This window comes from Chiloscyllium plagiosum, chromosome 12, assembly GCF_004010195.1.
Source record: "Chiloscyllium plagiosum isolate BGI_BamShark_2017 chromosome 12, ASM401019v2, whole genome shotgun sequence".
In the NCBI taxonomy this organism is placed as follows: Eukaryota; Metazoa; Chordata; class Chondrichthyes; order Orectolobiformes; family Hemiscylliidae; genus Chiloscyllium; species Chiloscyllium plagiosum.
In genome coordinates, this window is record NC_057721.1 from 8,709,954 (window position 1) to 8,725,729 (window position 15,776).

The 15,776-nt window shown below is 41.2% G+C and overlaps 1 protein-coding gene across 1 annotated transcript; it reads left to right on the forward strand.

Moving 5' to 3' along the window:
• The first annotated feature begins 258 nt into the window (after positions 1 to 258).
• Positions 259 to 14,793, forward strand: LOC122555484 (putative potassium channel regulatory protein). The gene is made up of 2 exons (XM_043701510.1): positions 259 to 884; positions 14,541 to 14,793. The coding sequence occupies exons 1-2, from the start codon at positions 313 to 315 to the stop codon at positions 14,791 to 14,793; spliced, it is 825 nt and encodes a 274-aa protein (XP_043557445.1). The 5' UTR covers positions 259 to 312.
• The last annotated feature ends 983 nt before the right edge of the window (positions 14,794 to 15,776 follow it).

The window sequence follows — 15,776 nt, forward strand, 5'->3', positions numbered from 1 at the left end:
TCATGAAAGCCGAGGAGAGGTGATATTAGTTGATATGAAAAGAGAATACTGGAGAAACTCAGCAGGTGTGGCGAGGGAAACAGAGTTAACGTTTCGAGTCCCCTATGACCCTTCATTGTTCCTGTTTGTTGGGATACCTCGCAGTAACATTTCCTGGACACCATTGCCGGGTATGTGTACAGTCGAGTTGCTTGGAAACGAATCCAGTCACGAAGATTGTGGCTTTCGGTGCTGGGGTGTCAAAACCGTGCACTCAGGAGGGAGAAATAGGGCCATCGGGAATAGGGTTGAAATAGCCAAAAAGCCACAACAATGAGTAAAGGAGAGGTAGTCTTTCTGAGCGTTGGTGGCATGAAGTTCACTACCTTTGCTGCCACGCTTAAGAGATATCAGGACTCGAAATTGGCACGCGTGCTGGAAGGAGGCGACCCTGACTTCCGAGTGGTCAACGGACATCTTTTCGTAGACAGGGACGGTAGTTTATTTCGATACATCCTGGACTTCCTGCGGACCCGCCAGCTCATTCTTCCTCCCGGATTCTCGGATCATGACAGGCTGGTGAGGGAGGCAGATTTCTACGACCTGCCCTCCCTGATTGATCTCATCAACCAGGATCGGCTGAAGCAGAGGCTTGAGATTCTGGAGGTGAGGTTCTCCCTCCAGGAAACCTACTCTTATTTCCGAGTCTTCTGTTCTTGCAACAGTACAATTGAAACATTAGCCGGTCGCATTACAGTGTCTGCTGAGCAACCCAGTCAGAACTGGAACCCCTCCTTCTCAGCTCACAGATCCTTGGTTTCGATTCCATTGCAGAGACCTTCCCACCACGATCTGGTTTTCCAATGTGGAACCGACTATTCGGCTGGGGACGAGTTCTCGACAAGGTAAAGCCCATTTCCCCAAACACCCTCTTCCAATATTTCAGATCACGCAGGAAAGAACACCTGATCATATCTTTCACTACCTCATTTAATCCCAAAGCAATTTACCCCCAATTAAGTTATTTTGAAATGAGTTAATGTTTACAGGAAGTACCTATGTTTGTATTTCTTTACGTAGCAAGTTGTCACGAAAAGAATAGTGGTAATGGTACTAGTTATCATTTTTTTTAATCAACCAGTTCAGACATGTAATTGCACACCCCTGGAACAGGTAGAACTTGAACCCGGACCTTCAGATAAAGGGACACTACCACTGTGCCACACCAGCCCATAAGACTTGAATTTGAAAACTGACATTGATGGAGCGTTCAATATGTTGGCCAGGGCACTTCGGAAAATTTGCTTAAAATAGTACGGGGCAGGTGTAACATTTCATAGACGAATTTAGTTATTGTTCCTAAGAAACCAGCTGTGCATCTGATTTTTAATTTTGAAATTTATGTTTGACGGTTATGTTTGAGGGTTACCTCCAGCAAAACGCAATGCGGACTTACCCAAATATGGATAACTAGATCTGATAAAGACCACTTTAATTGCTTAGACTGTGCTCTGAACAATAGGGAAAGATGTGACTTTAAACCAAGGGACTGTAGAGGATGTTACAATTTTTTTAAAACAATAGCTACTGGTATTGATTTTGCGCTCTGTCAACAAGCTTGCCGTATTCAAACAGTGGCGGAATATGCTAGGCACCTCGGCTCCATGAGTGTGTCTTCAGGGCAGCATTGTGGGTCTACCTACGTGGACTGCAGCAGTTCAAGAAGGCAACTCACCACTACCTTCTCAAGGGCAACAAGAGGAGGGCAATAAAAGCTAGACCAGCCAGCTACGCTCATGCACCCTAGTGAATAAAAACAGAACTTAAACATTCAGCTTGTGAAAGGGTAAACCCATCTTTACACCTTCTGTGAGTGGAGAAATACAATAAAGTACTGAACAGCTGGCCACTCTGCAAATTCCCTTCTTGAAACGAAAAGGGGAAACCATCTTTAGAGACTTTTAGTAAATTAAAGATTGGGAATCAGTGTGTGCACAACCTCGTGTCCTCATCAGAATCCAAAGGAATCGGAAGAAAACAACTAATCAGTGCCTGTAATCCAGAGTGGTGCAAGAACTGTGCTTCACTGTCTTGATTGTTCCTTCCCACCTGAAATATTTGTTTCTTGTCTCTTTCTGTATCCTCTTGCATATGTATGGGAATTTTTTGAAGTTAAAGTTGTAGAATTATAAGTTAGCAATTCATTGGCAAATTTCTTTTGTGCCTTTGGTTCCGGGTTGAGTCTTGATTTCGAGGAATGCATGACAATAATATTTGGTGTATATAGTGTATATAGCTTTAGCTACCTTGTTGTCGGCCACACTATATTAATGAAAGCTTAAGAATGTTCAAATCTACTTCCAATTGGTTTCAATAGCAATTAGGTCCATTTCTGTTAGTTTTGTATGTGATCAAATTCAGTGATAATATAATACAAATGGACAAAGAAATTCTCCATTGTTTTTATTTGCCCATCCCCTACATCAAATATAGTATCTCATGAGGTGTCAGCTAACTGATCCAGTTTTTATCTACACGAGATGTGCCATATAAATGCATATCATTTTACTTCTGGATTTCAGTTCAATGCAATTAAACTGTTATGTACAAACTTATGCAAGCTAATTTTGAGTACACATCAAAACTAAAATTCATAGTTTTGCTATCTTATGCTTTGTCTTTTGAGCTTCTTCACGCTAATTGGCATAAAATGTTAAACCAGTTTTAATTCATAGGTTCAGGGAGGTGACTTCCTCTTCTATAGGTTAACTTGTCATACCAAGAGTGTTTCAAAAGTAATAATTTAGCTGCACTACAGTTTGGGATGCTCTGCACAGATTCGACATAAACATAGTGTCTCCCACCATTTACAACACACATATGGCCATCTGTAACAAAAGGGAGTCTAACCATAATCTCTTAACATGCAATAGCATTATCATCACTGGGGATCATAATTGACCAGATACTTTACAACATGGATACTGCCACACACCATGGTGTAAAATATTCTCAGTATGAGGGTGGAGCTTCTTCTCTGAAAGGACGTGTTGCGGGCACTTTGACAAATTCTGTCATGGTCAGATGTATCTGTGGCAGACACACTGGTGAGGATGATGTCAGTTCCTTATAAGGTTCCTTCCAACTAAAGGATACTCATGTTCACAATCATCTTTGGAGGGCTGTATAAAATAGATAGGGAGAAATTGTTCCCAATTGTAAACCAAACAAAAATGAAAAGGATAGCTTTAAGGCAATTTTCTAAAGAAGGGAACATGAGAAAAAGAAACATTTTTAATTTAGTTAGGGTATAGAACCTATTGTCTGGAAGTGTGATGCAGCAGGTTCAACTGAGGCAATCAACAAGATACTAGACGACTATTTGGATAAAAATACTGTGCAAAGGAATGGGGATAACATAGAACATTGACATATGGTTTATTTGAACTGCCTGAGGTGGCATGCTGAGCCATATGTGCAGACATGATGGGTCTTCTGTGCTGTGATTGAGAGATTAGTTGTTTCAAAGTCATAAGGATGGGACCAGGAGTTTGTTGAGAAATGGAATGGCACTAACCATGTAAGTATAGAGTCTACAGGAGCAGATCAGAGTCTAGGAATCCTGCAGACAGTAACTCACCTTCTGACTTCCCATAGCCTATTTGCCATCTAAGAGGCACAAGGAGTATGAGGGAATACTTTTCATTTCCCTGGATGAATGCAGCTGCAATAACACTTTAGAAGCTTAATATTATCCAACATGCTTAATTGGCACTACATCTGCAAAAGTCCACTCCTTCTGTGACTAATGCTCAACAGTAGCAATGTTACCATCTTCAAGATGCACTACAGAAAATCACCAAGATTTCTTAGATACTGCCTTCCAACAGATCACCATGTTTTTTCAGAAGGTCAAGGGCAGCAGACACATGGGAACACTACTACTCTTAAATTCTCCTCTAACCAATCACAATCCTGACTTGCAAATATATTGCTGTGTCTCTGAGTCAAAATCCTGGAGCTCCTTCCGTAGCATTATTGTGGGTCTACCTACCGCACAAGGACTGCAGCTATTCTCTACCTCTTCAAGGGCAACTAGAGATGAGCAATAAATGCAGACACAGCTAGCAATGCCCACATCTATAATGAATAATTAAAAACTGCTCTGTTAACAGTCCCCCTTTTGAGTTGGAGAATGACATCCACCAGAGAGGGCAGATGGGACCTTCGTGTATCATTGCATCCGAAATCTGCTACATCCAAAGGTTATTACAGATAATAAAAGCTCATGGTGGATCCCAGCTAATGTTAGTTCTGGACATGTCAGATCCAAGGCAGGAACCTGGCTTGATAGATCATATATTAATTTGTTTTGGTTTTAACAAAGCATGTAATGCTTAAGCATGTAATGCTGCAGATATTGTTAACAATAAAACAGAAGTTTATGAACAAGAGAAACGAAGGTGAAGAACAATAAACCAAACCATCTAATTATAATACAGATTCAAAGATTTTGATTGCAGCGGAAAAGTATAATCTCATTAATCTCAAAGTGCTCTTTCATAAATTAAAACAAAACAGCTTTTGTACTGTACCCAAAATACACTCCTGGAACAGTACACTGAAGCACCACTCATACAATACTCGCATCAGAATTGTTACATCTGTCACCTTATTGAGATTTAAGTCACCTGTGACTTCAACTTTTAGACTAGAACTATAGATAGCTTCTCGCTGGAGTGATTATACATCTGCTTAAACGTGATCTGCTTTAAGTAACCTTTTCAGCATTTTATCCCAACGATTCTGGTCTTGGACTAACAGTTACTTCTCATTACAAGAAAATCTAGTCTTTCAATAGTTTTCCCTTCTCAGGAGCACTGCTCCATACACTTGTCCTAATCCAAAGAATGCCCAAACGTTAAAGTAAAAATTCACCTTGTCTAAGCTTTGCAGTATACCTTAGGGTTAGAAAGACATTTCTGAAGACTCTAACAAACCTTGAGACCCCATTATTTATCTTACCGAACCACAAAACAATCAAGAATAATTACAAGTCCATTAGTAACACATAGAAACCCTGTTACTCTAAAGCCAGGTCTCAAAAGTCGATTTACAAGAAATCACTATGGCTGCAGAAACATTTCCAAGTTAATTATCCACATTCAGCACAAAGAAAACTTACCAGTTACTAGTTCAGAAACCACAAAACCTAAACTTGCAATAAAGAATGTTCACAAATTAAGAGACATCACACAGTTTACATTTCAAGGGCAGTATATTGGCGTGGGTCATCTTCTGATTGGAATGAGGTAACAAAAGGTGTGCCACGGGGGTCTGTGCTGGAACCTCAACTGTTTCCAGTTTATATAAATTATTTGGATGAAGGGACCAAAAGTTTGGCTAGTAAATCTGCTTATGATGCAAAGATAGATAGGGAAGTAAGCTGTGGTGATGACATAAGGATGATATACAGTCGGTTCTGATATAATGTGATTGTTCCGTTCTTGTGCAACCTCGAGTTATAAGAAAATTGCACCATAGCCACGCCATTTAAACAAATGGGGTCGGAAACACATTATAGTCAATACAGGTAAGGAAAGCTTGCATTCTACAAATAATGGCTGAAATTCTTCATTCACATATAAGCCAATTCCCGCTGAAGAAATGCGCATTATACGAGGACCGACTTGTATTAAGTGAGTGGACAAAGATGCGACAAATGGAATATAATATCGGAAAGTGTAGAATTGTTAATTTTCATAGAAGGAATAAAATAAATGATCCAAATGGGGAGAAAATGCAGATCTCTGACAGTCAGAAGGATCTGGGCACCATAGAGATGTATAGCATGGAAACAGACCCTTCGGTCCAACTCGTTTCCTACATTAATATAATCCCATTTGCCAGCACCTGGCCCATATCCCTCTAAACCCTTCCTATTCATACACCCATCCAGATGCCTTTTAAATGTTGTAATTGTACCAGCCTCCACCACTTCCTCTGGCAGTTCATTGCATACACGCATCACCCACTGCATGAAAAAGTTGCTCATTATGTCCCTTTAAAATCTTTCTCCTCTCCAACACTTGAAAGAAAATAGCCCCACCCTATTTAGTCTCTCCCTGTAGCTCAGATCCTCCAATCCTGGCAACATCCTTGTAAATCTTTTCTGAACCCTTTCAAGCTTCACAACACCCTTCCTATAGGAAGGAGACCAGAATTGCACGCAATATTCCAAAAAGGGCCTAACCAATGTCCTGTACAGCCACAACATGACCTCCCAACTCCCGTACTCAATACTCTGACCAACAAAGGAAAGCATACCAAACGCCTTCTTCACTATCCTACCCACGACTCCACTTTCAAGGAGCTATGAACCTGCATCCCAGCGTGCCTTTGTTCAGCAATACTCCCCAGGACCTTACCATTAAGTGTATATGTCCTGCCCTGATTTGCCTTTCCAAAGTGCAGCACCTCAAAGTTATCTAAACTAAACTCCATCTGCCAGTCCTCAGCCCATTAGCCCTCTGATCAAAATCCCATTATACTCTGAGGTAACCTTCTTCGCTGTCCCACCCTCTGCATGAAAGAGTTGTCCTTTAGGTCCCTTTTAAAACTTTCCCCTTTCACCTTAAACCTATGACCTCTAGTTTTGGACTCCCCTACACTGAGGAAAAGACTTTATTAGCTATTCACCCTATCCATTCTCCTCATGATTTATAAACTTCTATAAGGTCCTCCCTTAGCCTTCGATACTCCAGGGAAAATAGCCCCAGCCTATTCAGCCTTTCCCTGTAGTTCAAACCCTCCAACTCTGGTGACATCTTTGTAAATCTTTTCTGAACACTTTCAAGTTTTATACCAGGGAGACCAGAATTGAACGCAATATTCCAAAAGTGGCCCAACCAATGTCCTGTACAGCCTCAACATGATCTCCCAACTCCTATAGTCAATGCACTGACCAATAAGGGAAAGCATACCAAACTCCCCCTTCACTATCCTATCTACCTATGACTCTACTTGCAAGGAACTATGAACCTGCACTTCAAGTTCTCCTTGTTCAGCAACACTCACTAGGACCTTACCATTAAGTGTACAAGTCTTGCCCTGATTTGGCCTTTCCAAAATGCAGCACCTCACATTTATCTAAATTCAACTCCATCTGCCACTCCTTGGCCCATTAGCCCATCTGATCAAGATCCCGTTGTGCTCTAAGGTGTCCACTATACCTCCAATTTTGGTCCTTGTGCGTGAATCACAAAAGGCTGGAAATGTAAGTAACTGGGAAAGCTGAAGGAATACATGGTTTATCAGAGGGGCAATGAGTATAAAAGTTAGGAGGTTATGCTTCAGTTATTCAGGCTTGGTCAACTTACTTGAGGAAGATGTCAGAGGCCGTTCTGATAAGCTCTAGCAGGCTAATGCCTGAGCTGGATGGCTGTCTTACAAGAAATTGTTGAGGCTCTTAGGCTTATGTTGGCTGGAGTTTTGAAGTATAAGAGTCACCTTGATGGGGTAGATGTGGAGAGGGCATTCTCTTTGATGGGACACTGAGCAATCATTATTTAATAATCAGCAGTTTGCCCAATTAGGACAGAGACCAGGAGAATTTCGTTTAGGAGGGGATTACAAATCTTTGAAACTCTCTTCCTCAAGAAGCAGTGGAGGCAGTCTTTGAATTTTTTTAAGAGGGCAGGGGTAGTCTCTTAATGATGTTGGGAGAATTTCTTTGCATTTAGAATTGCACAGTATAGAAGAGTCCCTTTGTACCATTGAGTCTATACCTCCAAAACTACACTAAATCGACACTTGTTTCCCTCAGTCTTGAATATTATGACACTATCCCATTGTTTGAAGAGAGAATGACTTGCATATGTCTAGCACCCTCTGCAATCTCAGACTGTTATATTCCATTGCCAATGAGATACTTTCTGAAGCATGGACTCTGTTGTAAGGTACAATATGCAGCAGCTCATACATGTACAGCAAATAACCTTGAGACAGTCTTTTCTAGGGGGAGCTATCTCCAAGCTGATGTGCTGCACTGTAGGAGGTGCCAGATTTTGGGTGAAATTTTAAACCAAGCTACTATACAAGATTCCAAGGCATTAATTCTAAAACCCAAGTTGCTCCCCTGGTCAAGTGCCCATCCAAGTACTCAATTTCCCTCTTGGGTAGTACATTCCAGATTCATACCACCCTCTGGGTGAAATTTCTTCTCCTGAAATACCCTCTAAACCTCCTGCTGTTCACTTTATAATCATTGCCCCTTGTTGCTGACCCTTCAACTAAGAGTAACAGCTGCTTTCTATTCACCCGCTCCTTGTAATCTTATACACATCTATCAGGTTCACCTCCAACCTTCCCTGCTCCAAGGAAAACAACCTGAGCTTATCCAGCCTCTCTTCATCGTTGAAAGGCTCCACTCTGGCAACATCCTGGTGAAGCTCCTTTGCACCCACTGCATACAATCAAATCCTTCCTATAGTGTGGGGGCCAGATCTGCACACAATACTCTAGCTGTGGCCTAACCAAAATTCTGCACAGCTTGTTCGTATAATCTACGCATTGACTAATAAAGGCTCCATCTGTTTTCCTAAGCACCCTATTAACCTGTCCTTCAGGGATTTGTGGACAAGCATCGCATGATCCTTCTCTTCCTCTGAGCTTCCTCGTGTCCTGTCTTTCTGAGTGCTCCCTCGATGTGTTTACTTCTTCCAGAGGGCTCCGCCTCACCCTTCCACAAACTGGAAGCAGTGTCTTTCCCAACTGTGAGATGAAGTGGGGGAAACCCAGCTTTCCCTTGAGGGTTCAGTTTTAGACATTGAGACAGCCTCTCGCTTCACATTTTGCAGGCCAACTTGAAAGAGCAGGCATGGTGTCAGCTGAACATCCCACTGAAGAACCTTGTATCTCTATCAGTGCAGCACTCCCTCAGTACTGCACTACAGCAATATCCTTGCTTATCTTTATTAGTTAAATCTATTAGTTTAAAAAATTGTTAAAAGCATCCTGTCAAGGACCATGAACAAGTGATTATCTTTCTTAAAAAAATTGTATTCAATCTCTCTGTCTCTGCCAACTCATTGTCTGGAAATTGACAGAATATTGACTGGCTGATGAGAGAATGACCGGGGTAGCTCCCTATTTTCCACCCCTTTCTCCATGATCGGAGGCTCTCTTCCAGCACCGTGCATTGAAGAAATTATTGAACTGCCAGACCAGAATGTGTTGTCTGTCATTGCAGGTGCACTGGAGTATTCAATGACTACGATGCACAAAGTTAGGTGAAACATTATTCAACTTGCCACTATTGTTGGATCACAAGACTATCAATATCACTCTCTTAGAAGTCTTGCAGTGTGTCATTTGGAAGTAGGCAGCAGGTCAGAGATGAGAACATACCTGCGAGCTACATGCTGCACTGTAGGAGGTGCCAGCTTTTGGCTGAAATTTTAAACCAAGGTACTAGAAAAGATTCCAAGGCACAAATTCTAAAATCAAACTTCTTCCCCTGGTGAATTTTTCTACTTCTCAAAACTCCTCAAAGAGACTGTCTCAAACTTATTTGCTGTATCCATATGGGCTGCTGCATTTTGTACCTTACAACAGAGTGTATGCTTCAGAAAGTATCTCACTGGCTATGGAATGTAATGACCTGAGATTGCAGAAAGTGCTAGACAAATGCAAGTCATTCTCTCTTCAAACAATGTGACAGTGTCAACATCACAAAAATCTTATGCTCTGGTTCATAGAATCATACAATCCCAACAGTGTGAGAAAAGGCCATTCAGCCCATCAAGTCTGCACCCAACCTCTGAACAGCACTCCACCCTTTTCCTGTAACCCCACATTTCTCATGGCTAATCCACCTAACCTGCACATCATTGGACATGTGGGAGGAAATCAGAGCACCTGGAGAAAACCCTCACAGACATGGGGAGAATGTGCAAATTCCACACAGAAAGTCACTCAAGGCTGGAATCAAACCCAGGAGCTGAAAATGTGTTGCTGGAAAAGCGCAGCAGGTCAGGCAGCATCCAGGGAATAGGAGAATCGACGTTTCCTGAAGAAGGGCTTATGCCCGAAACGCGATTCTCCTGTTCCCTGGATGCTGCCTGACCTGCTGCGCTTTTCCAGCAACACATTTTCAGCTCTGATCTCCAGCATCTGCAGACCTCACTTTCTCATCAAACCCAGGACTCTGGCACTGTGAGGCAGCAGTGCTAACCACTGGGGCACCATGCCAGTCCTCTCAGACACTTTCTAAGACTGCAATCTGAACACAAGCTGAGGCATTTCTGTAAACAGAAGGGGTGAAGTGTGATCTCTGAGTGAAGAAAGATCTCTGCAACAGCCTCTGGGTCAGGGGCTCAGCTCATACTTATGCATAGGTTAACAGAAATTAAAAGTGCTGACCTAGCAAGGTCACACAAAGCTGCTTTGTAAACACAGTAAGTACTTGTCTCCACCTCCAACCCACACTCTGCTCCACCTCTTTCTCAAACCATGACAATGGCTGCTTTCCAAATCAATGCGATCACAAGCTGACCCATGGACTGCAATAGATCATGTTCCATCCAGGGAAGGGGGAAGTATAAATCCTTAATCCCTCCCTCTGATCACTCCAAACACCATCTGCACAAGCTCCTGCTCCATGTAACCGATCCAGTCCTTACTTAATCCTGGTGAGCTGTCCTTGTCTTTTAATGTGCGACACACCAGCCTGTGCACAGAAAAATGTGAGCTGCCCTTCACTTTTAACATGCGAGAGAACAGCTGGTGCACAGAACAAAACTAAAAGCCTAATGCTGTTTAGCAACGTCAAGGCACTTGAGAGTAACCACTGGGACTCTCACTGACACCTTCTCAGGTCTTCTCATTCTTTCTCAATTTGTAGCCTTGTTACCACTGGCTGTTCACAGAGGAATTCACTTCATCCAGTTGGTGGCTATTTGCTGTCCGCTTGCAAAGCTTCACTCAGCTGTCGTCCTCGGGCAGTTCCAGAATTGGCTCCTCTGAAATCACTCTCTCACACATGGCACGCCTCAGCTGCCTCTGTTCAAGTGTCGGCTGTAGCTAAATTGGTAACAGCCCTGTCTATGAACAAGATAGGTCAAGACTCCTGGGAGCTGAAAATTACATCCACACCGACAGGGTCAGCACAATATTGAGGGAGGGCTGCAAGGCCTCCAATACCACCTTTCAGGAAAACAGGGGAGATCTTTTGAAGTCCGAGATAAAATACATCTATCAAGGAACATCACTGAAAACAGATGATCTAGTCATTACCCTTAGTGTTGGGTAATGTTGGATGATGCTGAGAGCAAAATGGCTCCATCACAACACTGCCATTAACCTTAACAAGCACAAACAAGGTCTCCACATTAGATAGACCCGAGAACCTGGGGGACACTACTCTCCCTTAGCCTGTTCTGATCTCAATCCTTGCCCCAGCTAAATTCAGCTCTTTCAGCACAAGGCAGGCTTCAGGTCTGGACTAGCTCTCAGTACCATATCCACTAGCATGCTACCTCATTGAGCCGGAACTGTAGCCCTATTTGTTGTTCTAAACTGCTCCATTTATGGGTGCAGGTTGGGGTAAAAAAGGCAGTGACAGTTTACTGTTTGCTTAAAACCCCCACAAAGGTGAATTGACCCATTGTTTGCGGTTGGCCAATCGAGTTACTCTTATCAGGATATTTCCTGAATGAGGCTATGCTGATGCCTGCACTCGAGCGGTGTTTCCCAAGCACAGGGAGACTGGTGAGGGTATTCACTTCCATTTGAATACCTTGCAACTCATGTATTCCACTTGCCACATTTTCCACTGATAAAGCCAGTTGTAGTATCTGGTTTAAGTCCAATTGAACTTCAGCTCGTAGGTGTTTTTGCAGTCACATGATTAATCCTGCATACTCGATGGTTTCTAAGTATCTCATTTAGGTTTAAACCAAATTTGCAGGTCTCTTCCAGTCATCCTAACCTAGTCAAAAACCCCAATACAGACTCCCTGTTTTCAAATTGCAATAAGAGTAGTAGCATCTCAGGATGTCAGGAGGCTGGGGTCATAATATTCCTTAACTATGTCAATTAATTCTTGAAACATTTTATTATCTGGTGCCTCAAGAAAAGTTAAGACTCCCAATGACCGAAAAAGCTGAAGCTCCACAGGCTGTCAGAATTATTCGTCATTTTTCATCTGCCAAAATGTTCATTGCACAGAAAAAAGAATACTGAGTTCAGGCCTTGACAGCAGGATCGAATAAGTCAACACTTCCCAAACAGAGGCTTGATTAAGAAGATGCTTTCTCCCAACTTCAAAACTGCTGCAAGTGAGTTTCTTTAGGATTGTACTTCACTCTCATCTCCACTGAAATAAATCTTCAGAGTCCAGCATCCCATCACCAATTACCCTTTATTTACAAATGAAATAGACTTTGACAATAGCATTGCCTCTTCACTGAGTCAGGTATTCAGGGCTCAATATTCCTGATATTCATCATTTTATGTCAGCCACATCTACCTGATTGGACCAGGCTAACAGCTGCAATTAGGGAACTCAAATTCTGTGATGTCCAGCCTGGCTAACCTCATTACAATCACTACACCCTCACTTTCTCCCAAAGATCCATTCCATGGACCCTTGCTGCTTTATTTGACATTAACTTGCTTCCAGAAAAATAGGGACTAGAAGGGATGGGAGACAATGATATGAATAGATTAACTGACAGCAGACAAAGCAATTTTAATATTAATTTTGGCTTTGGTAGCAACAAATGCTTGCAAGTGTAGACCAATTTATATTGAAGATGCATTTCTGCAGGGAGATCAAATTAAGAGTTATGTGTTTCTTTATCCACTAAAAGCACCAAATACAGTGGGTACAGCGTTTTTTAAAAAAAAAATGGTCATGGCCTAAATGATGCCTCTAGAATTTGGTACATCTCAGTAAGGTCTGTCTTATTAAAATTGTGTTGTTAAAAGATGACCCTACCATGTTTTACTGGCATGATAAGGGGCAGCTTTCAGGCATCATTATACTGTACGTGGATTATTTTTTTGTGTCATAAGAGCATGAAATTTAGAACATTGCCAGAAACGGGCTTAAAGAGAATTCAAATCAGAAGTCAGGTTTCTGGGCGTTTTAAATACAGTGGATTGGAAATCAGGCAGAATGAATGGATTGTTACTGTGCATCAGCAATCTTATTTGGAAAAGGTTGGTCTCATTGCTGTTGGTCAAAGTCATAGTCAGAAGAAGATGCAGTGGCTTCCAAAACTGACATAGAGGACTTGCGAAGCCTAATTAGACATCTGAATTGGCTGGGCACCAAAGCAAGGCCAGATGTGACATTTGAAATATTACAGTTCAGCACAACTATGAAAAATTCGAAGGTAGAGGACATTATTCAAATAAAACATAGGAAAAATTTAAATTGTAATACTTTTTTGAAATTTCCATCATTGGGAGTTGCCAAGAACGTTAAACTTATTGTTTTTAGTTTCCTGCTTATGCAAATCTTTGTGATGAGATCTTGAGCACAGGCAGGTTTATAGCTTTTCTTGTGGGAATGCAAGACAATTTTGGAAGGTGAACACAGATGCACCTCCTGTCCCTACAGCCATCTCTTTCAATACTCTGAAGAAGCTAAATGAGTGGGCAAAAAACTTGGCAGATGGATTGCAATGTGGAGAAATGTGAGATTATTCATTTCGGCGAGAAAAAAGGAAACACATAATCTTTCCTAAAAAGTGGGAGTCTGGGAAGAGTTGAACTTCAAAGGAACGTGGGTGTCCTTGTTCATGAGTCACTGAAAGTCAACATGCAGGTACAGAAAGCAATTAACTAGACTGCCCTTTATTTTAAGAAATTTCAGGAATGGAATAAAGATGTTTTAATGCAATTATACAGTGCCTTAGTGAAAACACATATTGAGGATTATGTGCAGCTTTGGTCTCTGCGAAGAAAGATGCACTTACCATGGAGGCAGAGTAACAAAGATTCATCAAACTAAATTCTGGGATTGAGGGGCTGTCATATGAGGAAATATTAAACAGACTGGGTCCATATTTTCTACAAGAGTTAAGAACTGATCTCATTCAAACATAAAATAGTCTTACAGAGCTTGACAGGTTAGGTACAAGATGAATACTTTTCCTCGTTGGTTTAGGTCCGGAACATACACTCTTGATAAGGGGCAGGCCATTTATGTCTGAAAATAGGAGGTATGTCTACAATTAGAGATTGCTGAATCTTTGGATTTCTCTGCCTCAGAAGGCTGTGGAGACTCAGTAATTGACAATGTTTCAGACTGTGACTGATAGATTTCTATATATTAAAAATATCAGGATGGTATAAAAAGAATTGATGAAGTACATGTTCAGTCATGACCTTGTTGAACTGCAGAATGGGCATTAAGGGCTGAATGGTCTCCACCTTTTCCTGTTTGTCATCTTCTTAAGCAGTTTTGTTCTGAATTCAATAGATAAATGTATGATTAATGACTATTAAGTCCTTCAACAATAATTAATAAATCATGATATAATTTATTTCAGATATGTGTCCATTCAGCCTGATCAAAGAAAGCTTATCAATGGCAGCAATGTACTGGGATTACTTGTTGATACTTTATTAAGAGAAGGGTTCCGTCTTGTAAGTACTCGGACAGTTTCCCCCAAAGAGAAGATTGAGTGTTACACATTTGAACGAACCAGGAGAAATGAACTTCTCAACATGTCAGTTGAGCAAGGAGCAAATCGAAATGTAACACAATTCAAGGCAGAAAAATCACAATCCAAAAGGAAGTAACAGATTCCACAATATAAGAACTCGTCTTCTTAATCAACTTTTCCTTGAGACCAAGAATGACTTAATTTGAGTGAATGAGTTGGAAAATATATGGACAACTGGTAGCAATCTATTGTCTTGGTCATGATTCACATGTAACTTACTGACATGGCTAGCTTAGGCAGCCTCAGTCAAACCAACATAATTCAAAGCTCCTGAAAAAAAAACCCAACAACAGTAGAAGATGCTTTTGTATTTGCATTATGTAAACATGCCCCATTATAACTGTGGAGCTCCTTTGTTAGCTTCTCTCCAGTTAACACATGGAACGATGGATTCAATGTGCCCAATACCAAATAACTTTGTGCTAAGAATGTTTTTCATGTTTTGAATCACTAAGTATGGAAAGTTTGAGGAGAAAGAAATCTGGATAAAATGTGATTTTGACTTATAGCAGTCCACACTCTGTTGTTTCAACAGAGAACATCTAAATGGGTGTACTGGTGTATCAAACTTCTACATGGTATAAACTCTCTAGCATCACTTGCAAGTCCAAGAAGCACAATTATGTTTCCCATCCTTAAGCAGAACATATACAGTGCAAACAACTTTAAGTACTTGGACAGCTTGATTTTAATAATTAAGAAAGCAGTCAGAAATCATAACTTTGTCAGACCATTCAGTTTTTTGATGGAAAGGCAAAGACATTTGGCTCATCTGCAAATACAAAATATTCTAAACAAACATATTATTGTTTAAATGGCCTGAAGGTATACAAGCCACTTACACAATACCCTTACAACATATAAGGTAGAATTCAATTGATGAATTTCCATTGTTCTTTAATAAAATTTATAATTATGTTTAAGAGGAAGTACGAGACACCATGAAAATCCTGCTTGTTTTGGTAGAACCAAATGCTGAACCCACAGCGGAGGTGCTTAGCAAGGCTGTTGACTTGCTTGCCATGAGCCAGGTGCTCGTGCTATACTGCCTGAATGCAT